The 27,217-nt window shown below is 45.1% G+C and overlaps 1 protein-coding gene across 1 annotated transcript in view; it reads right to left on the reverse strand.

The window, feature by feature from the left end:
• Positions 1-7,763: 7,763 nt before the first annotated feature.
• MSANTD1 (Myb/SANT DNA binding domain containing 1) overlaps positions 7,764-27,217 on the reverse strand; it is a 42,974-nt gene continuing 23,520 nt past the window's right edge. Inside the window, exons 2-3 of the mRNA XM_073610873.1 lie at positions 26,419-26,685; positions 7,764-13,439 (exon numbers count right to left, since the gene is read on the reverse strand). Coding sequence (XP_073466974.1) covers positions 13,199-13,439; positions 26,419-26,685 — 508 coding nt within the window. The 3' untranslated portion in view covers positions 7,764-13,198. The remainder of the gene's footprint in view (positions 13,440-26,418; positions 26,686-27,217) is intronic.

Genomic DNA, 27,217 nt, shown 5'->3' on the forward strand with positions numbered 1-27,217 from the left:
AGACACTGAGTGGTTGGTAAGGTAGATGAGTATGGCAATCCTGACAACACATCATGCCGTGAATGAACCTTGAGAGCAATTCAATGTATATTATTAGGAATTTGGTGGCCTGGAAGGTAAGAAGCCTTTACTGCAGAAGAGACATAGTATGAGGCTGCTTTTTAAAGGATTTAGGAATCTTCATTCAATAAATTCTGTGAATAATAATTTTAATTATCGAATCATGTGCATATGAAATAAGTAAACAGGAATTTACTTTTTAAATGATTCTGGATTCTCAACTCCTTCAGTAAATCATCTTTATAATATGTCTCTTCTGCAATAAAAAGCCTCCCTGCTAACCTTTTTTTTTATTTAGTTAAAGTATGACACATATTTTTTGCACATGGTTTCACTTAGTTGCACTTTTTTCAATCACATAATAAAGGTTTTGTTTATATTCACAGCACTTGTTGAAACTTTAGGTGTCTCTTGGCACTTAATTGGCACATCAATTGACTGATCAATCTACTAATTATGGGCGTGGCCTAGCACACCATGTGAACAGACCTGTTCACCGGAGCTCCCGCTGCTGATCCTCAGATTGATCCTTACCTCGCTTCTTCCAGCGCCCAAAACCGCAGAGACTGGTGCCCACAGCTTCCCTGTCACCCCAGGACCCAGAAACAACCGCAAATTCAGGCATGATGACCAGAGGGAACCGCAGAGAATCAGCAGAGCCTGCCGGCTTCTGTGCGTAGTATAGCATATCCCTGGGTTGGTCTTTAGTCTTAGGGGGTTTTTGTGACTTACCCCCCTGTTCTGTCTTCTTGTCCTGGCCTCATGGCGTTCTCTGAGGCTGTGATGTCCAGGCGCCATCTTGGAACCCCTCGTTTGGCATTGCCAGCAGGGATTGGTTTACAGGATCTATTTTACCCTGGACCTACTACTTGGTTCGCTTTACCCTGCAATTGAGTTCACAACTCTTTCACGGAAATTTGATGCTTCTCCACTGCATGAACTGCCTCATCAACTCATCTTGTGTTCCACACTGCTGGTTGTCCATTCCAGTTTGTACACGGACTGCATGTTGGAAGTCTTCGGGTACATCACCCAGTACTACAGGACCTTGTTACACTTATAAGAAATGGTATAGATATTTGCAATGTCTGATACACCCATAGTGTCCTGGAACGTCCGGGGAGTGAATGATCCACTGAAAAGATCTATGATCTCAGCTGGACTGCGGACGTTCCACCCGGCCATAATTGGCCTGCAGAAGACTCACCTGCGGGTTGATACGGTCAGTTTCCTACAATACGCTTGGGTCGGTAAGGCCTATCACTCCACTTACTACGCATTTTCTTGTGGAGTAAGTGTATTGATCCATATATATATATATCTCCTGGGGCCCTTTACTACGACCCCACAATGGCCCTTTCACATGTTCTGCAGTGAGTTCCAATCCTACTGTATTGGGGCCCCCCAGGGTGGCAGAAAACAAGAGATATATGTCACCAGCATACCAAGAAAATATAAGGATCCAAAGCAGTGGGAGAACTATCAGGGTTGCAAAGGTTGTCTTGCCACCGGGCCCTGGTGTTCTGCCACTGTGGGGTTCCCCAGCCTCCTCTTGCTGTCCTGACCCTGCTATTGACAGCGCTGGTCTGAGAAATCAGTCTGTTTTTTCAGTAACTGAGAGTCCTGGTGGAGTCCTTCCTGCAACTCGCTCTTCTCCCTGCCAATGAGCATGCAGGGGAAGGAGCAGATCGGGCTGCCATGGTTGTGTGAGCGCTCACATTATGCAGTGTCAGTGAGCAGAGGGAGGGGGGAGGAATCACCAGCAGGAGCTGACTGGGGACTCTCTCCCTCTTAGACATTGATTTTTTGTAAAAAAAAAAAAATTTTTTTACATTTTTTTATTTGGGGGGGGGGGGGGGGGGGCATGGTGGGGCACAGCATAATGTTGGGGGGGTCAGGGCCCCCTCTGCCCCCCCTAGGGACGCCATTGAGTGGGGGTCCTGGAGGAGGAGATCCCTGAGGAATCGACCAGGGCCGCGTTCTCCAGAGCTCTATTTCAGGCCAGGAAACTCATCCTAATGGGTTGGAAATCTACTCTGCCACCCACTAGTAACTCCTGGGTAGAACACATGGGACAAACCCTCATAAAGGAAAAATACATATACCAACACGGGATGCCCGGGTAGGTTTGAACGTATTTGGTCAAAATGGCTAGACACACAAGACTTAAGCCCGAGAGAGCTTGTAATGTCCATACTCCTGCAGTCTCTCTAAATAGGACGAGGGGATGCAAGACAGATTGTATATTACAAATAAGGCACGTTGTGATGGTGGAACCAGGGAGAGGTGAAATATAGATGTCTGGAGAAATGCAATAGGTTGATAGATCATTTGAAACAAAAACTGTATACATGTTCATGAACCAAACAGGAAAAAAACAATGTACCTGTAATTGTAACCTGAGCATTGATTATTGTTGGAAAATATGTGAATGTTCAATAAAACCTTTTCTGACTTAAAAAAAAATCTACTAATTATGAAGTCACATGGTTTGTAGCAAAAAATATTTATTTCACTTTTGATTCTTGTGATTACTAGCTATGATTAAGCACTGTTTGTAGTGTGAAACACGTAAGTTCTTTTGTCCGTTCTGCTGTAGCATGTATTTTTGATGACATTTTTTGAATAAAAGGCAAAAACTTCTCTGGAGTGCAGCTGTCCAGAACTTCTTCCGATTTTGATTGCTATATGCATTGCCAGCACCTGGGCTTCTAAACTGGAGGAGAAGTTTTCTACCTTTGTTTGACCTACCTGGAGTGGTGATATCCCCTTCCCTGCCCCATTGTTGGTGCCAGTGACAGGAATCAGTGGTACGAATATCCCAAGGCCAGATAAAGGCAAGCAAAGGGACCCCAGGCCACAGTTTGGAGACCCCTGCTGTACATGTTCTAAGTGGATTTAGAGGCTATCAAAAGTATTTAGAAAATTTTTTCAGATTGAAAAAGAAGGATTTTTGTACAAAAGTAATATTTTATTTTGAGGTGAAACATCTTCTGCAGCACTGCAATTGCACAAATTAACAAATTACCATAGAAATAATAGCTGTCTGAGCAGGGGCGGATCCAGAGTCTAATCTCAGGAGGGGCACTGCCAAATTTTTTGCGGGCAATTTGTCAGGGCAATGGCTGGTGTTGGCGCTTCAGTCATCACGGTTCACGGCATCATGGTTAATATGGTGTCAGGATGATTGAAGTACATTGTTTCTATAATTACATTGTAATATAAAATGAAATAGTTCAACTCACCATAATGCAGAATCAGTGGGAGCCCTGAGTGTGCCACTTGCTACGTCGCCTGTTATCAGATGCAGCTTGTCACTTGCCCCAGTTGCCTGTCACCAGATGCAGATTGTCACTTGCCAGTGAACAGTGACAGTGTCCCTGTTGTTCCAGAGTGAGGGCAGGCTCTGCCTGCGCCTGCACAGTAATGGCAGTCTTCTTTTAGATGCAGAAATGTGGTGATGCAGGGGGGCGGTGAGAGACAGTGGAAGGGAGGACAGAGTGGGAGCAGCCAGGTGGAAGGGAGGACAGGGTGGATGCAGTCAGGTGGGGGGAGGACAGGATGAGAGCAGCCAGGTTGGGGGGAGGACAGGGTGGGAGCAGCCAGGTTGAGGGGAGGACAAAGTGGGAGCAGCCAGGTGGAAGGGAGCACAGGGTGGGAGTAGCCAGGTGTAGGGGAGGACAGGGTGGGAGCAGCCAGATGGAGGGGAGGATAGGGTGGATGCAGCCAGGTGGAGGGGGAGGACAGGGTGGATGCAGCCAGGTGGAGGGGGAGGACAGGGTGGATGCAGCCAGGTGGAGGGGGAGGACAGGGTGGGAGCAGCCAGGTGGAGGGGAGGACAGGGTGGATGCAGCCAGGTGGAGGGGGAGGACAGGGTGGGAGCAGCCAGGTGGAGGGGAGGACAGGGTGGATGCAGCCAGGTGGAGGACAGGGTGGGTGCAACCAGGTGGAGGGGGAGGACAGGGTGGGTACAACCAGGTGGAGAGGAGGACAGATGAGGAGCAGCCAGGTGGAGGGGAGGACAGAGTGGGAGCAGCCAGGTGGAAGGGAGGACAGAGTGGGAGCAGCCAGGTGGAAGGGAGGACAGGTTGGATGCAGCCAGGTGGAGGGGAGGACAGGATGGGAGCAGCCAGGTGAAGGGGAGGACAGGGTGGATGCAGCCAGGTGGAGGGGAGGACAGGATGGGAGCAGCCAGGTGGAGGGGAGGGCAGGATGGTAGCAGCCAGGTGGAGGGGAGGACAAAGTGGGAGCAGCCAGGTGGAAGGGAGCACAGGGTGGGAGTAGCCAGGTGGAGGGGAGGACAGGGTGGGAGCAGCCAGGTGAAGGGGAGGACAGGGTGGATGCAGCCAGGTGGAGGGGGAGGACAGGGTGGATGCAGCCAGGTGGAGGGGAAGGACAGGGTGGATGCAACCAGGTGGAGGGGAAGGACAGGGTGGGAGCAGCCAGGTGGAGGGGAGGACAGGGTGGATGCAGCCAGGTGGAGGGGGAGGACAGGGTGGGTGAAACCAGGTGGAGGGGAGGACAGGGTGGATGCAGCCAGGTGGAGGGGAGGACAGGGTGGATGCAGCCAGGTGGAGGGGAGGACAGGGGGGATGCAGCCAGGTGGAGGGGAGGACAGGGTGGATGCAGCCAGGTGGAGGGGAGGACAGGGGGGATGCAGCCAGGTGGAGGGGAGGACAGGGTGGATGCAGCCAGGTGGAGGGGAGGACAGGGTGGATGCAGCCAGGTGGAGGGGAGCACAGGGTGGGAGCAGCCAGGTGGAAGGGAGCACAGGGTGGGAGCAGCCAGGTGGAGGGGAGGACAGAGTGGGAGCAGCCAGGTGGAGGGGAGCACAAGGTGGGAGCAGCCAGTGATAAGGTCCTGTACCTCTATAAAATCCTGCATCCCCGCCCCCCCTCATCCCCCCACCTGGAGGTAAGTTCTTACCTAGGGGGATATATAGTAAAATTAGATCACTGGCACTTTCTCTCTGGCTCCCCCACCCAACAGCCTCATGGTCCCTATTCTCCTCTCACGGTCCTCCTCTCCCCTCCTCCCGCTCGGCATGTTGGGGGCTGCAGTGGACTCTCAGGGAATCGTCCTGGGCCTGCTGGTATTCGGGACTACATGTCCCATAATCCTTTTGGTGTTAGTTTCCCAGCCATTGGCCCTGAATGTAGCCAATAGGAGTGGGCATTGCCAGGTGAATGAGAGACGGAAGGAGGAGACAGAGGGGTGGAAATGCCCCGCAGCTGCGGCCCTGCCTGTGTCATTTCACAGAGCCTGTCAGTTTTGGCGCTGCTGCCCTGTGACCTAAAGGGGGTCGGCATCAGCACAGCCTGCTCACTATTTTCTCGGAGGGGGGGATTGACCCGTTGCCCCCCCCCCCTGGATCCGACCCTGTGTCTGAGTGTTAATTTAGCATAAAAGCCAGATTTTTAAATCAGTGGTAATCAACCAACTAATTGGGAAATATTGCAACAGATTAATGAGCATGTGGTGCATTGATGGACTTAAGGTCTGGTTCAGTTGCCACTGCTTTAACTACTTGTCGACCAGCTGTCGCAGTTATATTGTGGCAGATTGGCATGGCTTTAAGAAGCTATAGGGGGCGCACACCCACGGCATGACGCCAGAGCCGATGCACATGGCCGGCGGCCGCGATGGCCACCGGCCACCCACAATCGTTCCTCTGAGAGCCCGAACGTGGATCTGTCAATGTAAACAGACAGATCCTTGTTCTAAAAGGGGAGTAGAGAGAGATCTGCTGTTCCTAGTGATCAGGAACAGTAATTTCTCTCCTCCTCCAGTCTCTACACTGCCCCCACAATTAGAAACACCTCCCTAGGGAACACATTTAACCCCTTGATTGCCCCCTAGTGTTAACCCCTTCCTTGCCAGTAACATTTATACAGTAATCAGTGGCTATTTATAGCGCTAATCGCTGTAAATGTCACTGGTCCAAAAAAGTGTCAAAAGTGTCCAATGTGTCCACTAGTCCCGCTGAAAATTGCAGATCGCCACCATTACTAGTAAAAAAGAAATAAATAATAAAAATGCCATAAATCTATCCCCTATTTTGTAGACGCCATAACTTTTGCGCAAACCAATCAATATACACTTATTGCAATTTTTTTTTACCAAAAATATGTAGAAAACATATTGGCCTAAACTGATTAAGAAATTCGTTCTTTTACTTTTTTTTTTTTAGGATACTTATTATAGCAAAAAGTAAAAAATATTGTATTTTTTTTTTTCAAAATTGTCCCTCTTTTTTTGTTTATAGCGCAAAAAATAAAAAACGCAGAGGTGATCAAATACCACCAAAAGAAAGCTCTATATGTGGGAAAAAAAGGACATAAATTTTGTTTGGGTACAGCGTCGCACGACCACGCAATTGTCAGTTAAAGCAACGCAGTGCCGTATCGCAAAAAATGGCCTGGTCATTAAGGGGGCAAATTCTTCTGGTCCTTAAGTGGTTAAAGGCCCATACACACGATCCGAAAATCGGAAGAAAATTTTCATCTGACGAACAATCTGCCGACTTTCGGATCATTAGTACGGTGCTTTCGACAGCTGATTCAGTTTTTCCGTCCGACAAAAGCTGGATGTGCAGACTAAAAAATTTTTGTCATACGTGAACTCAACGTCCGATTTCCGTCTAATTAGTACGGTTTTCGTACGAAAAAAATCATAAGAGCAAGACTACGCATGCTCAGAAACGAAAGAATACATACAAAATGAGTCAACACATTACGTCACTTATGAAGTTGTATTCTGTCATACAAGAATTTTCCTATAGTGAGTAACCTCTTCACTTTTGACATGAGACTAGCATGCAACAAAAAACGGACGAACGGTCGTCTGAAAATCTGATCGTGCGTACGAGGCTTTAGACACATTGCACACTTGCAGGTCATTTATCCAGCTACAGGATCGCCATACAGAGCAGAGAATAACTAATTTGTTTCCATACATGGCTCCCCTGCTGGCCAGTGAAATTCTGCAGCATTTCCATCAGCGAGAGAGTTCAAACTGCAGAGCTCAGCTGGAAAGTGCACGCAGGCAGTTTGAATGGCCCCAAGGGACCACCAGGGGGCGCACAATTGTAGTGTCAAGCCCATCAGCAAACAGCAGGATGGTGGGGGAAGAAGGGCCAGGGTTTTTTTGGGTGGTAAAGCCCCCCCACAGCTGCATGTGTCATGGGAGAAGGTGCAACATTTGAAAAAAGAGGAGCGCTTCTATAAACTTTTCAAAAGATATGGAATTGCATATGGGGATTTTTGGAAAATGTTGCTGAAGGTGAACTTACACTTTAGAGCCCATTTCCCCTTGAAAACCACCATAATTTCACCCTTCCTCTTCTTCAATGCATTTTATTAGACATGTAACTAAAACAGCAAAATTTTATCAAAATCTCCATGTTTTTGTGACAATATTTTGAGGAAATTACAACTTTCATGTCCTTAGTTAACTACCAATGCATGATATCGTACTTGTACAGTGCCTTGAAAAAGTATTCCTACCCCTTAAAATTTCCAACATTTTGTCATGTTACAACTAAAAACATAAATGTATTTTAGTAGGATTTTATGTGATAGAGCAACACAAAGTCGCACATAATTGTGAAGTGGAAGGAAAATGATCAATGGTTTTCAACATTTTTTTACAAATAAATATGTGAAAAGTGTGGTATGCATTTGTATTCATCCTTCTTTACTCTGATAGCCATAACTAAAATCTAGTGGAACTAAATGCCTTCAGAAGTCACCTAATTAGTAAATAGAGTCCACCTGTGTGTAAGTTAATCTCAGTGTAAATACAGCTGTTCTGTGAAGCCCTCAGAGATTTGTTAGAGAACCTTAGTGAACAAACAGCATCATGAAGGCCAAAGAACACACCAGACAGGTCAGGGATAAAGTTGTGGAGAAGTTTAGAGCAGGGTTAGGTTATAAAAAAGTATTTCAAGCTTTGAACATCTCACAGAACACTGTTCAATCCATCATCCGAAAATGGAAAGAGTATGGCACAACTGCAAACCTACAAAGACATGGCCGTCCACCTAAACTGACAGGCCGGGCAAGGAGATCATTAATCAGAGAAACAGCCGAGAGGCCCATGGTAACTCTGGAGGAGATGCCTAGATCCACAGCTCAGGTTGGAGAATCTGTCCACAGGACAACTATTAGTTGTGCTCTCCACAAATCTGGCCTTTATGGAAGAGTGGCAAGAAGAAAGCCATTGTTGAAAGAAAGCCATAAGAAATCCCATCTGCAGTTTGTGAGAAGCCAAGTGGGGGACACAGCAAACATGTGGGAGAAGGTGCTCTGGTCAGATGAGACCAAAATTAAACTTTTTGGCCTAAAAACAAAACATTGTGTGTGGTGGAAAACTAACACTGCACATCATCCTGAACACACCATTCCCACTGTTGAAACATGGTGGTGGCAACATCATGTTGTGGGGATGCTTGTCTTCAGCAGGGACAGGGAAGCTGGTCAGAGTTGATGAGAAGATGGATGGAGCCAAATACAGGGCAATCTTAGAAGAAAACCTGTTAGAGTCTGCAAAAGACTTGAGACTGGGGCAAAGGTTCACCTCCAGCAGGACAATGACCATAAACATACAGCCAGAGCTACAATGGAATGGTTTAGATCAAAGCATATTCATGTGTTAGAATGGCCCAGTCAAAGTCCAGACCTAAATCCAATTGAGAATCTGTGACAAGATTTGAAAATTGCTGTTCACAGACGCTCTTCATCCAATCTGACAGAGCTTGAGCTATTTTGCAAAGAAGAATGGGCAAAAATGTCACTTTGTAGATGTACAAAGTTGGTAGAGACATCCCCAAAAAGACTTGCAGCTGTTATTGCAGCGAAAGGTGGTTCTACAAAGTATTGACTCAGCTGAATACAAATGCACACCACAATTTTCAGATATTTATTTGTAAAAAAAAAAATTGAAAGCCATTTATCATTTTCCTTTCACTTCACAATTATGTACTACTCTGTGTTGGTCTACCACATGAAATCCCCCAAAAATACATTTACGTTTTTGGTTGTAACATGACAAAATATGGAAAATTTCAAAGGGTATGAATACTTTTTCAAGGCACTGTAGAAGGGTTTAAAAAAAGGAAAAGGGTTTGTGTGGAATTCTATACACTTGGGGGTCTATTTACAAGTGTTTTCACACAACTTTCTTTTAGAATTCACACATTTTTCCAATGTAATCAAATTAGAAAATTGTGTAAAAGCTGTAAGACTCTTATGTGCAAACATTTATAGACTCCTTAAAAACTTCAGTGAATAGAGGTAGGACTTACTTTTTCCATGACTAGGAGCTGTGTTGCCTGTTATCAGTTAAAGTGGATGTAAACCCCCCAAAAAATGTTTAATTAAGACTCATATCTGTTACAGCAGAGGATGTCATTAGATCTGAGCCCAGTCTTGCCAGGAAGAGTTAATCCAGCGAAATAGGTGTCTGTTTCTTCCCCCTTGCTGTGAGTGACAGATGACTTCCTTATCTCATGCATGAGTGTGAGGCTGGGTTCACATCTATACGAATTGGAGCCGGTTCACATATCTCCATTGCGGCTGCGGAGTGCACTGCACAGAAACGCTGTGCATCTTTGGCTCTGTTTCAGGGCCAAATTCGGGTAAAGATTTGGTCCTGATTCGTCCCTGAACGGAGAACAGTGTTCCTGTGCCATCCGCAGCTGGTTCCAGTGTGAACCGAGCCTGAGAGAGGCATTCTGTGTACTTCACATCCCCCTTCCTTTCTTCTCCAGCTCTTCCAGGATTGGCTGCTCCACACCTCAGTATGATTGGGCATGTGGTGACTTTCCTGGGTTTTGACTGGATGTTAGTGATCATGGGGCATAATCCACGAGACCAGCAGAAGTTCAATGTAATGCCGCGTACACACGAGCGGACTTTACGGCATACTTGGTCCGGCGAACCTGAGTCCGTCGGACAATTCGATCGTGTGTGGGCTCCAGCTGACTTTTTTTTCTCAAAAGTTTGACGGACCTAGAAATGAAACATGTTTCCAATCTGTCCGACGAACTCGAGTCCGGTCGAAAAGTCCGCTCGTCTGTATGCTAGTCCGACGGACAAAAACCGACGCAAGGGCAGCTATTGGCTACTGGCTATGAACTTCCTTGTTTTAGTCTGGTCGTACGTCATCACGTACGAATCCGTCGGACGTTGGTTGATCGTGTGTAGGCAAGTCCATTCATTCGGAAAGTCCGTCGAAAAGTATATAAGAAATATTGATGTCTGGCCAAGGGAAGTGTAGAGGTGGGCGGAAAGTCTACTGACATCACGACTCCACCCACTGAGCCTTTCGACAACAGACCCGCCCACATAATCCAGAGTATTGCAGGGCTCCAAACACCTAAAAGGGAGATATTTGACAGGTAAGGATACATGCAGAAGGCATGTATATCCCTATAGATCAGCACTATGGAAGTAATTTAAAAATGATGAGAGTGGGTTTACATCCACTTTAACTACGCTTACCTAGAATTACCTCTGCGTTTTATATACAGTTTGTGTACAGAACATCCCTCAAATCTCATTAGCTGCTTATTTGATTGGTTCGCTGGTATTTGCACAGAGCTTGAATTTCAGTTAGAGGCATTCTCTGCAATAGGAGTTTATTTTTAAGATACTGTATTTGTAAACAGGTTTTGGGTGCAGACTGCTGTTTTTTTTTGTTTGTTTTTTTCTTATTACAACACTGAAAATGTTCAGGTGGTAATAATGTAGGCATGCCCTCCTACTTAACAGTCGGTTTGAATAAAGTACTTGTAATGCCTACATCAGCATCTCCAGAAAGCAAAAAGTAAGAAAATGCTTTAGAATTTGCAAAAAAAAATATTGCAATATACAAGCCTCTATTGTCTGTGAGGCCTGGTTCACACCTATGCAGGCTGCAGTTTGCATATTCCAGGTGCATTTTGCATTTTTCAATACACGCTTTGACCCATTGAAGTCTATGGAACCAAAAACCAGAAAAAAATCCCTAACCCTTTCCTTAAAATGCACAGATGTGAATGTGATACATAGGAAACCATGTTAAATGGACTGTAGTGTGTTTCTGCAAAACTGAAAATGCACGAAAAAATGCATAGGTGTGAACCAGGCCTGAAGGTTCTTCTCATATATCCAGGACATGGTACAGAAAATAATATTCACATTCCACTGGACTTGTTCTTTAAGTTTGAAGATGTTTCATAGCTTATCCAAGCCACCTCTTCAGTTCTCAAAGCTGAACTGCTGCTTTTGTTAGACTTTAGCCCTTGGCCAAAGCTTAGCTTGGCCCAAACAAACTGTGCCCCTCACTAACATATGATGCCGCTGGATGTGCACTACAAACTGTATATAGCTGAGGCTACAAACACCATACAGCACTGTGTTCCAGGAGCGAGCCAAGACTTCCTATTTCATACCTGGGACACAGTAGAGTCTATCTGATTGGCGCTCAGCCATTCAGAAAATTGTATTTTATCAATTAATACAAAGCTTCCTCTGACTGTGTGAACATAAATGCTGGGGTATTTCCCTAACAATCATCAGAACAGAAGAAATGGCGTGGATAACCTACAAAATATCTCCAACATTACAGATCAACGCCAGCTAACGTTTGCTTAAGACCCCTTTCAAACTGTAGGCATTTTTCAGGCGCTCTAGCACTAAAAATAGCGCCTGTAAAGCGCCTGAAAAATGCCTCATCTGCAATCCCAGTGTAAAAGCCTGAGTGCTTTCACACTCGGGCACTGCAGGGGCAGGACGTCAAAAAAAGTCCTGCAAGCAGCTTCTTTGAGGCAATTTGACAGTGCCCGCAGCCATTCGCATGTAATCGGTCACACAGTGATTACCTGCAGATGATTAGCCCTGGATGCAAGCTATCTGTGTCCTGGGTCAACCATACTCAGGTAATCGCTGCATGCTCTATTACATGCGAATAGCTGCAGGTGCTGTCAAGCTCCCATATTTTTGAATGGGGCTTCTGACCCACAGCTGTTTGCAGGAAACCCCACTGAGTCTCTCATGGGTAACCACAATCAGTCCCCTTATCCAAGTGTAAATGGGCCAGAAGAACAAAAAGCTCCGCAAATTTCATAAATTAAACATTTACAGAAAGGGCTTGGAAGATTTTCAGATCTAAAGTTATATGCAAAAAATTTGTGGCAAGACAAACAAGCAGCCGATTTTCTGTCCCTTGCATCTGCTTCTCCTTGAAATGGATGCTAGCATAAAATAATAATTTGCAGTCAATTAAGTTGGCTATACAGGATGAGAACCAGCTGTGCAATATGTGTTAACTTCAGGCTGCACAATCTGCGTGTTTGGAATCATTCCTGACCTTGTCCTGTATGTACTATGCCTATCCTTGAGAGTTTGGTACTTTGCATTAATTTCTGAAAGCTAATGCAAGTGGCGTGAACACCGAGGGTCACATGTAGTCATATAGTGGCTCCAGTAATGACCTAGTAGTTGTTGGAGAGTAACTTACAGGTTATAACACATCCAGTTTACAACTGCATCTTCCAACACAGCTATTTTAGTTTATGCAGATATCTGCCTGCCTTGAAAGGGTGGTGGTAGCCCAGATTAATTATTGATAGGCAAGGTGTAAAATAATTTAAAAATGAACACACACAGGGCATCTTTGCACACAAACTGAAAACACAACTAAGTAAATAGCATTGTGCAAGTGACTTCTTGAACTGCCTTTTTTACATACAGAGAACACTTCAATTTTATATATTTAAGTGCATGAGTGACTCAGTCCTTTGGCTAGATAAGATAAAATGTCCCCAAGCCTTGTTTTGCTAGTTGCAGTCAAAGAATAATCCACTGATATCATCAAAAGCAATTCAAAATAAGTAAAGAAGGCAGCAATAATGAAGGGATTTAATCAATCCCTACACACTGTATGTCCAGGTAGTTTCATTCTCTATCCTCAGAACATTGTTTTACATGTGGTCCATTGAAGCACTCAAGAGAAGTCTTAATCATCTGATCTTGATCCCATCATCCAATGAGAACCTTCCACACTAAATGTATATGAATGGAAGCTACAATGACAGGATGAAATTCAGCTTGTCCATAGGAAGCTGTAGATTTACAAAACCAGTATGTGGCGCCAGTTATGGTGCAGATTTGGAGACCATCTTCTCCAGGAGGTTCATCATTCTTTCCTGGAGCTGCAAGCTCTGTACTTGGATGATGTTCTGTTGGTCCAGAATCCGTCGTACTTCCCGGCAGGTTTCCTCCATTGCCCGGCTCAACCGCTTCTGTTCCTCCAACATGTTCTCCATGATCTTCAACTTCTTCTTCTGAAAGCTACAACTGTGCACTTTCCTTTTCTTCATGGACCTCTCACCAGACCTAAAACAAAGAGTTGTAATGTAAGAGTGAGGGAACAAGGCATTAACAGACTTTAGAGCTTACCTTTTACCAGCTCAGAGAGTAGAATATTAGCAAGAGAAAACACAGTCGAGCTCTGTGTACAGAAACCAGTAACACAGTGAAGACTTGTTATTTTGAGTTTTGGATAGCGCAGTAAAGTGTTAGAATGTTGGAATGGTTCCCTATATCTCAATAGGTCTAGTTAAAACACAGAAAGTTTGGAGACATCTCCATAACATTGACAATTGAAACTGTACAGAGGTTTCCCTAATAATTACATAGTAAATCTTTTCTCAGTCGAAACACATACATCAATGAAAGCCTGATAGAGGTTCTAACCCTTCTGAACTTTATCCAAAACAAATGAAAAAACAAGTTTAGTGTTAGAATGACTCGCTAGACCTCTCGTGTCTTTTGAAAACAGATTATTTATCTCTATCTGCATGTTCAACCCAACGTGACTATCTGCACAGTAGTTCTGTATCTGTAGACCTAACGGGCAGAAGTAGTATGGAAGTCATTTGAGATACAGCTACCTTACTGAAGAATTCCCATATATAACCATTTATTATGTGCTTCATGTTTGATTAGACATACCGTATATATGCTGCACACAATGTACACAGACAATGCCCCATGTACATTATGTGCAGCATATGTACACCTAAATTAGCAGTTCATGTGAGTAGCCTTTAAACCCAGAGGGGCCGCTGGAAATAGACAGGCTCTCTAAAAGTAATACAGAGGCTGCCAGTCACACAAGCACAGTCCCACGTACACCGACAATTGAGACTAATTTAGACTAAGTCCAAGGGATGTCTTCTTAGTATTTATTGCTGAAGAACTTTGACAGGAGAGGGGTTTAGGGTTACAGGATACTCCAAAACAGGGCCTGATCTAGCCTATCTGATCTGGAGGTGCATTAAAAAGTTGGGACATAAAGTCAACAGTGCATGTGAGATGCAGGGAACCTGTATTTTCTATTCATTCTTTACAACAGGATCCCTATCAGAGTGCCCCCTTACATCAGATGACTCCATCAGAGTGCCCCCTTACATCAGGTGTCCCAATCAAGTTATCCTCATTAGAGTGCCCCCTCTAATCATCAGAATCTACCTTACGTTAATTTCCCTCATCAGAGTGCCTCATGGATTAGTTGATGAACTCTTGGAGACCTGTGGGGGGCACAACTAAAATCTAGAGGGAGCAGCCCACCCCGGCTAGAGTTGCCACCTCATCCCTTTAAACCCGGACACATATGAATTACACAGGTTCTGTGGCTAATTAAATGCAGATAAAGGGGCGTGGCCTGGACATGGCTGTGTGAAGACGTGTGTCTGAGGAGCTCCCGGCCCGGCCCGTCCTTAACGGCTTTAAAGCAGTAATTTCTCGCTTTGACAACTCGGCATGTACTCCGCTGGAAAGCGGAGAGGCAGACACACAAAACAATCAACTCCAAAGACAAGACGAAGTGCAGACATCCAACAATTCCTACTGAACAACTCCGGCACCTATCCAGGCCTCAAGATGGCGGATGCCACGAGGCCTGACTCTCATGGAGACCGGTTGACACTGATCGCCTCCACATCGGCCCAAACAGCGACGCAGACTACCCCCAACATGGACCTCACCATACCTGCAATGTTCCGATCGGGAACACAAGAGCTCTCACAGGCACCGCTGACCCTGAGAGCGGATGCCGAACTGAAAGCGATCCTGCAAGCTCTCCCAACCAGGAACGACATAGAAGAAATAGTGAACAAACTGGAGGCATCCCACAGACAGGAGATAGAGGTGGTACGACAGGAGGTACAGGTCTTACATGACCGGATTGGCACAGGAGAAACATCGGTAGCGGTGCTGGAGAGAAGGATATCCGCAGTTGAAGCCTCATGCACCAGCCAGGCAAACACGATTCTTACCCAGCAACTCCGGTTGGAGGAAATGGAGGACCGCAGCAGGCGGAACAATCTGCGCTTACGAGGCCTTCCAGAGGCTACGGGCACGGAAGACCTGGCAGCTACAATCATAGCGATCTTCCGAGACCTGATGGGGGAACTATATCCGAACAGCCTCTCCTTCGACAGAATACACAGAGCCTTAGGACCCCGATCGACAGACTTGGAGAGACCAAGGGACGTCATATGCAGGATCCATCAATATGCCCAAAAAGAGATGATACTTCGGGCAGCCTGGGAGAAGGGCAACATGGAGTTTGATGGAGCATGCATAAGGATTATGCCGGACCTGTCCAGACCGACGCTGCAAAGAAGAGCTCTCCTAAAACCGGTACTGGAAGCGGCTAGACTGTCTGGGGCTACCTATCGCTGGGGATTCCCCATCTCAGTGATTTTTAAAAAGGCACAGCATTCGTTCACCTTACGGAACCCCACAGATCTTCCGTCTCTCTTTACCTTCTTGGAGATCGAACCAGTAGAAGTACCAGACTGGCTCCAGATTTTCCAACCGTACAACCCCCGCACCGGACCATCGCACCAGAGGAGAGCACGGTCACCGAGGCCACAGCGGAACCGGAACAGACCGAGATACAGATCTGCGGAGACACCAAGAGAGGACTGAACAACCGTGGCTGACGGGTAAGCTGAGAGGACTTGCCTCCCTATGGAAATGACTTCATTCATGATCCCAATATGCCCACGAGTTTCCTCCGTCCTTATCTAATTCTACCAAACTGTGTCTTTCACTGAGTTATTCTACTGCAAAATTGTCATAATCTTTATTACTTTACTGGGGATATCTACACCGAATAGGGGGGACTCCCGTACAGCGGGAACTAATCTCTCCAGGACTGTTCACTGGACAATGAGAGGCATGGGGGAGGGGGAATCACCCCTGAACTGTGACGCTAGACAGCCAAGAGACACGGCCTAAAGCATACAGACACAGAGAATAAAGGGCGGGGAAAAGACCTCCGAGAACAACCCTCTGACCTCTTCTTTGCGTGGTCTCCTGCATTCAGTATACTGATGAACGCATTGCGTCAGTGAGAGAACAGAACCAGGTATGGAGGAGGGACGATGCCCTGAACTATCTGCACTACGCCTCGGGCGTGCCTTACCTGGATAGACCCCCTTGATTCTTCCCCCATGTATCCCACGAGACTTCCACTGGACCTAAGCTCTTATCCACCCTCTGTTCCGTTATTTTCCCTGCTATAAGAGGGAGGGTGCATAATCATTGATCAACGCAGAAACTGTAAGCAAGGAAAACGGTAAAGTGATAAGCAAGATAGTTGTATGTCGCGCTGCAGTTATAGCAGATACTTACCGGGCGCTAGACAAAAAATAGTTGATTGACTGTGTTATAGAGTTGAAATAATGCCTAATGCTTGCAGTTGCTTTACACAAGGGAATTCTCCTACAAATATAGTATACAGGTGTACTCACCCTAATGAGTAGAGCAACCAACCAGAATAAAACCTGGGACACATATTCGTGGAGGGGTCCTAGTCCACTTACACTAGAAATTGAGCATCTTAGAGAGAACCAGACCCTAGAAGTAGAGGTGAAAAGACTGAACCCTTACTACATCACAGTTGACACAGAACAACCTTATCATACACATAGAGATACAAGACCACCAGTAATAGAGGGAGGTAGACGAATTATCACGGGATAATGGGCAGGTACTGGATAGGCTAGCCCCCCCATACCTCACATACCATGATTGACCAGAAACCTTGGATGGATACCAGATAGTTCACGGAAAGGATAGAGATGTGGAGAGGAGGAACTGGGGGGAATCATCATTCGACATGGGAGGAGTATTCTCAGCGATACTGTTACGTTTTTCCCTCTTTCTGTTTATAAGGTTACATGTTCTGTTATACTTACTAAGATTTTCATGTCTACTGAGAATAGATATTTAACTTATGTTATCAAGCTGAGGGGGGTGGGCGGTGCCGGGAGGGCCTCTCCCGGTCATCTCTTACCTCTTCCCCAATAGGACGAAGCACATCTCGTGGTACATACCAGAGAAAGCTTCAATACACACTGTTTGTGTATTTGTATTTTTCGAAACAGATAGGATAGTTATACTATCTGACGGTTGCCGATCCTTTTTTGACGGCATTCATTTGTTGCCTTAAATTACCTTTTCCTCCCTTTTCTTCTCTGCATCTTGCTAACTTTCTCTTTTCTTACCCTACCCCACTCCCCCCCCCCCCCCCCCTCCATTTATCTGTGGTTTCCTTAACCTCACTAGCCACAATCAGGGAGAATATGGACTCCATAAACATTTATTCCGTAAACGCGAGGGGCCTAAACATACCTGAAAAGCGACGAATGCTCCTAAATGACCTTAAAAAGGCACACACTGACATAGCGCTCATACAGGAGACACATTTCAGAACAGACAAACTCATCTACCTCAAAAGTCGTCAATTCCCCCATGTATACCACGCGACGAACGCGACCACTAAATCAAAAGGAGTGTCCATACTTATTGCAGGGACTGTGCCGTGGACATGTAGTGACGTGCGTGCAGACCCGGAAGGGCGGTACGTATTTGTCAAAGGAACACTACGAAATACACGGGTCACCATAGCCACGATATATGCCCCCAATGACAGACAGGACACATTCCTACACCGTACATTGAAGCTGCTCTCGGACTTTCAGGAAGGCCAATTGATTCTAGGGGGAGACTTTAATACGCCTCTCAACCCCGCGGTTGATACCTCTTCGGGGGTCTCCTCTATGCGAGCGAGTACCCTGAAGAGGATAACGAAAGACCTTCATAATGCCCAACTGATCGACATCTGGAGACTGACTCACCCGGGGGAAAGAGACTATACTTTCTACTCGACTCCACATAAAGTATATTCAAGACTGGACTATTTTTTCATTCCCCATAGACAGCTAGAGGCTATCCAAGCAGTGGAGATGGGCAGTGCCGCCTGGTCAGACCACGCTCCTATTGCCATGCGCTACTGCCTATCGTCCAATTGGACCACTAGATCCAGATTCTGGAGACTTAATGAAAGTCTACTGCAAACACCAGAAGTCCTGACAGATATTGAGAAGGAACTGCGATACTTTTTCCAGATAAACGACATTGACAACTGTGACCCGGGTATCTTATGGGAGGCGCACAAAGCCGTAATGAGGGGAGTGTTCATCAAACATGGAGCTCGCATCAAAAAAGAAAGAGAACACTTGTTATTGGAGCTTCTTGAGAAGATCCGGGTCATAGAAACAAAGCATAAGACAACACCGACCACATCCCTAGAGACAGAACTGCTGACAATAAGAAAACAAATATTGGAGCTACTACAATATAGGGCCAAAGCAGCACTACAGAGGTGTCGTAAACTTTCCTACGAATCGGGGAATAAATGTGGGAAATTACTTGCCAATGCGGTACGAAATCTAAGACTTAACACATATATACCCCAGATAATAGATCAATCAGGACAGAAGAAGAATACTCCGACACAGATAGCGGGGGAATTTAGAGATTTTTACACCTCCCTTTACAATCTTCCGGTTAGACCGCCCAATGACTCCAAAATAACGGAATACCTCTCTGCATCTCAGATCCCCCAACTAGCGCCAGAGAACAGTGCAGAGCTGGAAGAACCCATCACTCTAGAAGAAATACAGCAGGTAGTAAAAGGCATGAAACCAGGCAAAGCCCCGGGCCCAGACGGACTCACCCTGCAGTATTATCAAACCCTACAACCTATCCTAGGCCCTTACATGGTACGGCTATTTAATGGCCTAAACAATGGAGTCTCCTTTCCTAGAGATACGCTTAGGGCACACATCTCTATAATACTAAAAGAAGGCAAAGACCCAACTGCCTGTGGCAGCTATAGGCCCATATCCCTTCTAAATGTGGATCTTAAAGTTTTCACAAAAGTACTAGCCAATAGATTAACCCAGTTCATGCCTGATTTAATTCATGTTGACCAAGTAGGGTTCATCCCGGCAAGAGAGGCACGGGATAACACTACAAAAGTACTAAATCTCATCCACGTAGCTTCCCAACAGAAGACCCCATGCGTCTTTCTCAGCACAGACGCTGAGAAGGCGTTCGACCGTGTCAATTGGGGATTCATGTCAGCAGTCCTCAAACAAATTGGATTGGGAAATAAAATGATACAGTGGATCACAAGTATTTACACTATACCTACGGCTCAGGTCAAGGCAAATGGGATTCTGTCAGACCCCTTTACAATAAATAATGGTACCAGACAGGGCTGCCCATTATCGCCGCTACTATTTGCCCTGACACTTGAGCCATTTTTGTGCACGGTCCGCTCAAATCCAGACATAACCGGGGTAACGGTGAAGGGCACTCAATACAAAATTTCTGCGTACGCAGATGACCTCATGTTCTCCCTGTCCAACCCAACGATCTCGATACCAAACCTACTCAAAGAGTTCAACAGATATGGAGCCCTGACTAATTTAAAAATAAACTTTGACAAATCGGCCGCGATGGGAATGAATATCCCACCGGGCAGAGTGGACTCATTGAAGTCACAGTTCAAGTTTAAATGGTCAATGGACTCTCTTAAATATCTTGGCACCATGATTCCGAATGACTTGAAACGTACCTTTGACCTCAACTTTCCACCCTTACTGACCGAGACACGTTTACTACTGCAAAACTGGCGAAAGGGACTTCACTCATGGTTTGGCAGGTGTAACCTGCTTAAAATGTCGATACTCCCGAAATTTTTGTACCTGTTCCAGGCCCTTCCAATTAAAATCCCACCTAAATATTTTGAACAAATACATTCACTATTCACCAGATTTGTTTGGGCACACTCTAAACCTAGGCTACGTAGAAACTACTTAACATTACCTAAAAATATGGGAGGAATCGCCCTACCGGACCTGAAAAAGTACTACACAGCGGTCCATTTGGGTAGAATAATAGACTGGAACCGTCATTATAAAAGCAAACTGTGGACACAATTGGAGCAGGCACAGTCCGAAACTACTCTAAAAGGAGCAATCTGGTGTTACGACCGGATCTCCTCACAGTTAAAGTCCCACCCGGTCATCGGTGCCACCCTTCGGATTGGAGGGTCAGCGATCTCCAAAAACCTCTTATCCACCAGTGACTCCCCCCTTTATCCCATATTGGGCAACCCTGCATTCTTGCCTGGCATGGGAAGGGAGGGATATAAGACACTAATATCGTCAGGAAAAGACAGAGCAACACATTTTTTAATAGATAATACCTGGCCGTCACTACAATCCCTTACGGACGCTAGAGGACAGTTCAAACTGTCATTTTGGGAAGCCTTAAAACTACATCACTTTCTACACTCAATCCCCAATCCAACGCACTTCAGTAGAGACCTGACGACCTTTGAAGACTACTGCAGAGATGAGGGAGTTCTACCCCAAGCTCTATCTAAAATGTATAACTTACTTAACACCCCGGCGGAACTACCAGACTTGACACACATAAAAAAATGGGAAACAGACTTAAAATGCCACTTTACGGACACTCAAAAACTAACGATAATTAGGTTCTCTCTGAAATCATCCATATGTACAAAGACGCAGGAACTCAATTACAAAATATTAACCAGATGGTATTATACCCCTGTCAGACTTCACAAGATGTTTCCTAGTTCCTCAGAGGGATGCTGGAGATGTCACTCTGCCAAAGGAACACTCCTCCACATTTTTTGGTCCTGCCCTCTGTTGCGGCACTTTTGGACAACAGTCCAAACGATTTCTCAGAAATTCACGGAATACCCGATGAAGGACGATCCGGCTTTCATCCTGCTGCATGTCTCTTCTATTCCGCCAAAGAAATATAAGAAATCAATAATACGACATTTACTAAATGCAGCTAAATCCTGCATCCCACTAATGTGGAAAAAAATAACACCCCCGACGGGGGGAATGTGGCTGCGCAGAGTGGAGGAGATCAGGAGATTGGAGGACTTAGTCCTTACGGCACAGAATAAGCAGGAACAACATCTCAACACCTATATACTCAGACGAAGGACAGGCTATGCTAGCGACTTGAACATATACTAATAGGATTAATACTCCATCTGCGGAACCTAGAGACGCTAATTCCACAGACCACCCTTACAATACCCCCCCCCCTCCCCCCTTCCCACTTTCCTTCTCAGCTTGTATTCACCTCTAAGACTGCTTCTCCCTCTTCCTGTCTCTTCCTCTTTTCTTTTTTCTCTTTATTAGTTTTTTCTTTTTTGGGAGAATTCTGGTGCTCCTAGACTGAGATCATTACGTATCCATGTGCTGAGCTGGACTGAAAGGAGCATGGAATTCTACCAGACACAAAAGAATACGGAAACAAGGCTCAGAGTTGGTTGTAATATGCTAGATTGCAGTTATCACACGTATATACCTTTCAGTGTACAAGAAGTATTGTTGTGAAACACTGTAACATGTCTTATATCTTGAATTTCTGTATGAGAAAATAACAATAAAATTTATATTTGAAAAAAAAAAAAAAAATAAAAAAAAATAAATGCAGATAAAGTACTAAGTGAGCCTAATTACCACCTTAATCAGCCACAGAACCCGTGTAATTCATATGTGTTCGGATTTAAAGGGATGAGGTGGCAACCCTATCCCCAGCACCCTCCTAGATCCGGGCCTGCTCCAAAGCAATCAATAGCAATTATGGGAGGACAAATTTCTAACTAATCTTGTAATAGCAGTTTTTCTTGGAGGCATCAGGGAATGGCCAGTATACAGTATCTAGAACCCTACAGCAACGGCCCGTATAGCCACTTCTGGCACTTAGTTCCCTTCTGGCACTTACAAGGTCTCTACTCACAGTTTCCCAAGAGCAGTCTGACACCCAGCATGCACAGGTAGATCCTCAATGAGGGAGATAACAAGGTCCTTCTCCAGACCAGGACTTCGGTGCGGTGCCCTCCAGCAAACATACATTGGCAATCTTCTCCAGGCCCTCAGCCCAACAGATGCTGATGCACAGACTGCAATTTCCTGTCTCAGTAAAGCTGTCTCCAGGGGCAGTAGCCCCAAGCAAACTGGAACCCTCCCTGGAGGGAAAAAAAACACTCTGGCAATGCTTCCCAGACATTTATCACCTTCCCAGCCACCTTCTGGAAACCACCTTCCAGGGATTGGCTGGGGCACGATACATTTTCAAAGTTCTCATTTGAATCTCCCTGCCCGATTCCCTGGAAACGTCTTTCAGAGGCAAGTGGGAGAAATCAAACCCTCGGCTCAGGAAACGCTAAACAGACCAACATAACCAGTCATTGCTCGGCTCACTACAGTGAAGCTAAGAACTAAACTTAACAGCCTAACTAGAGGAGGGCGCTACATGTGGAAGCCCAGATTCTAGATCTAAGTGAGCAGTTTGCAAAACCGGAAAGCACTTAGCAGGCATGTGGAACAGTGGTAATGTCTACCTATACTACGAAAAGGGTTAATTCCAATGAGAAGGGTACAACTGTGCTTAGCGAAAGAATTGTTAAAAGATTGGAAAAAATTTTAACCACTTCTTATCCTTAGGTTGTTTATAACCCGGTATTGCTGTTTTCAGCTTGCTATGCCCTATCAAGTAAAAGAGATCTGATTAGTGATTAAGCTGCTGGATCACTTTTACAGGCAGCAGAAGGGGGTTCGCCCTCTCCCACCACCGTCTTTACCGGGCTCTCTCATCCGATCAGGGAGCCTGGTAGGGATGAAACCAGCGGCATCTGCTTCCTGGGACACAGTGAGAGGAACTGATGTTGTTCCTCCCAATATGTAATGCCAGAAACCGGAAGGGATGAGGATTTCACGGCTTCCCGTCTCGGTCTCATGTAAGCAAGTGTTACCGGTTTGTTTTGATCAGATGCTTTGGAGGTCAGAGAAGAGGATCCCAGATCTCTCCAAACAGAGGACTTGTCACTACCCATGCAATAAAGTTCAATGATAATTATAGTAGGAGTAACACTGTGTGTGTGTACATGTACAGCTTGTAGAACAGTGTCATTTGCTGTCCCCTCAAAATAACAACACACACCCATTAATGTCTAAACCACTGGCAACAAAAGTGAGTACACCCCTAAATGAAAATGTCCAAATTGGGCCCAAAGTGTCAATATTTTGTGTGGCCACCATTGTTTTCCAGCACTGCCTTAACCCTCTGGGGGGTAGGAAGTTCACCAGAGCTTCACAGGTTGCCACTGGAGTCCTCTTCCACTCCTCCATGATGACATCACGGAGCTGGTGGATGTTGGAGACCTTGCGCTCCTCCACCTTCTGTTTGAGAATACCACACACACACAATATCACAGATGCTCAATAGGGTTTAGGTCTGGAGACATGCTTGGCCAGTCCATCACCTTTACCCTCAGCTTCTTTAGCAAGGCAGCGGTTGTCTTGGAGGTGTTTTTGGGGTTGTTATCATGTGGTAATACTACCCTGCGGCCCAGTCTCCGAAGGAAGGGAATTATGCTCTCTTCAGTATGTCACAGTACATGTTGGCATTCATGGTTCTCTCAATGAACTGCATCTCCCCAGTGCCGGCAACACTCATGCAGCCCCAGACCATGACACTCCCACCATCATGCTTGACTGTAGGCAAGAAACACTTCTCTTTGTACACCTCACCTGGTTGCCGCCACACATGCTTGACACCATCTGAACCATGGCAAGGCCTGTTCTGAGTGGAACCTGTCCTCTTAAATCACTGTATGGTCTTAGCAACCGGGCTGCAGCTCAGTTTCAGGATCTTGGCAATCTCTTTATAGCCCAAGCCAGTGATGGCGAACCTTGGCACATCAGATGTTTTGGAACTACATTTCCCATGATGCTTAATTATAATGTAAAGTGCACGAGCATCATGGGAAATGTAGTTCCAAAACATCTGGGGTGCCAAGAATAAATCAATGCAAAATAAATCAGTGCAGCAATTATATATATATATTTATATTTATGTTTGCTGCACTGATTTATTTCGCATTGATTTATTCTGCACAGTGTATTATACATATATTTTATATATTTAGGTTTAGCGCACTATTCCTATTTATATCAGCAATTAAAACCTGACAGGTTCCCAATATTCAATACTCTTTAAAAAACGAAAACAAACATGTTTTGGCAAGAGTTACATTTTAAGGTACATGCATCAGGACAAAACAAGGCAGAAAATGGACAGGAGGTTTAGACTGGTCTTTTTTACTATATTATGATTGGCTATCATTGTCTAATAAAACCAGTATCTTATTTGCGGTATTTCTGGAGCAGTCTCAATTGTTTGGTTACCTAACTTGGTGTCTTTTGAAAACAAACCGCGAAAACCACTTGTTTATATGGTGATCTTATTGCTGGGATTATAGAAAAATATCTAACTATTCAGGAATGAGCATACACTCACCGGCCACTTTATTAGGTACACCCGTTCCATTACTTGGTAACACAAAATGCTAATTAGCCAATCACATGGCAGCAACCCAATGCATTCAGGCATCTAGATCTAGTAAAGACGACTTGCTGAAGTTCAAACCAAGCATCAGAATGGGGAAGAAAGGGGATTTAAGTGACTTTGAACGTGGCATGGTTGTTGGTGCCAGACGGGCTGGTCTGAGGATTTCAAAAACTGCTGATCTACTGGGATTTTCACACACAACCATCTCTAGGGTTTACAGAGAATGGGCAAAAAAGAGAAAATATCCAGTGAGTGGCAGTTGTATGGACGAAAATGCCTTGTTGATGTCAGAGGTCAGAAGAGAATGGGTAGAAAGGCAACAGTAACTCAAATAACCACTCGTTACAACCAATGTATGCAGAATACTATCTCTGAATGCACAACACATCCAACCTTGAAGCAGATGGGCTACAGCAGCAGAAGATCACACCGGGTGCCACTCCTGTCAGCTAGGCTACAATTCCCACAGGTTCACCAAAATTGGATAATAGAAGATTGAAAAAACATTGCCTGGTCTGATGAGTCTCGATTTCAGCTGCGACATTCAGATGGTAGGGTCAGAGTTTGGCATAAACAACATAAAAGCATCGATCCATCTTGCCTTGTATCAACGGTTCAGACTGGTGGTGGTTGGGATATTTTCTTGGCACACTTTTGGCCCCTTAAGCCCCATACACACTATCAGATTTTCTGCTGATTTTTGTTTTCAGATTTACCAAAACCATGTAGTGCAAGGGCCTGCCTGATTGCATACAAATTGAAACTCCTAAGGTTTGACCTCATATTATATGGCGTTGGTAAATCTGAGGGTAAAAATCAGCACAAAATCTGATAGTGTGTATGGGGCTTTAGTATCAATTGAGCATCAGTTAAACGCCACGGCCTACCTGAGTATTGTTGCTGATCATCTCCATCCCTTTATGACTACAGTGTACTCATCTTCTGATAGCCACTTCCAGCAGGATAATGCACCATGTCACAAATCTTAAATCATCTCAAACTGGTTTCTTAACATGACAATGGGGTCACTGTACTCCAATGACCTCCACAGTCACCAGATTTCATCCAAATAGAGCACCTTTGGGATGTGGTGGAAAGGGAGGTTCGCATCATGGATGTGCAGCCGACAAATCTGCAGCAACTGCGTGATGCTATCATGTCACTATGGACCAAAATCTCTGAGGAATGTTTCCAACACCTTGTTGAATCTATGCCACGAAGAATTAAGGCAGTTCTGAAGGCAAAAGGGGGCCCAACCCAGTACTAGTAAGGTGACCTAATAAAGTGGCTGGTGATTGTATATTGCCTGGTATAATTATTATTATTATTATTGTTATTATACAGTATTTATATAGCGTCAACAGTTTACGTAGAGCTTTACAACTTGAGGGTAGACAGTACAAATACAATACACTTTGATACAGTAGGAATCAGAGGGCCCTGCTCCTTAGAGCTTACAATCTAAGAGGGAAGGTATAATCCCTTGCTGCATGTCACCTCCACCTCCTGGGTAAACACACCAGTAACATGTACAGTATTTTACCTTTGCTTGTATGACTGCAGACTTGTGGAACTCTCTGAATTGTCATCCTGGAAACAGCCGTCGTCATATGTGAACTGGTTGTAGGGCAGATAGAGGGGTGTAGATTTGACTGAAGGAGATTGCGAGGCTTCAGTCTGAGAGGTGGAAGGCCCAGGCTGCAACTTCCCATCCGTCTGTTCCGGCAGTTTAGAGAGGATGCGATCAATGGTTTTAAAATAAGGCCAGTCGGGGGGAACAGATTCACCATCCGTCATACATTTTAACTTTCTAGTAAGACACAGTGATAAAGAAATAACATTAAAAAATGCAGCATTTTAGAATGATCCGATAATAGAAGTAATAATTTAGAAATTATTATTATTAATATTAATAATAATAATAATAATAATAAGGCTACATGGGCACATTTGCTTGTGTAGCATAAAGACAGTGGGGTTCATTTTCTAAAACTGGAGAGTGCAAAACCTGGTGCAGCTGTGCATGGTAGCCAATCAGCTTCTAACTTCAGCTTGTTCAATTAAGCTTTGACACAAAAAAAAAAAAACCCCGGAAGCTGATTGGTTTCTATGCAGATCTGCACCGGATTTTGCACACTCCAATTTTAGTAAATCATTCCCATTGTGTATTTCTGGTGTGCTGCGTGTCCTGGAGCTGCATTCAGCCACTAACGGACATAAATGGGTGAAAACAGTTGTACGCAGCTATTTGCATAAAGCAGCCAGGTGCACAGGTGCGTTCAGTGCATTACGTCTGTGCACATGCCCTACTTTATGCAAACAGCGGTGCATAGCTGCATACA

This window comes from Aquarana catesbeiana, linkage group LG01 (genome assembly GCF_042186555.1).
Source record: "Aquarana catesbeiana isolate 2022-GZ linkage group LG01, ASM4218655v1, whole genome shotgun sequence".
NCBI lineage: Eukaryota > Metazoa > Chordata > Amphibia > Anura > Ranidae > Aquarana > Aquarana catesbeiana.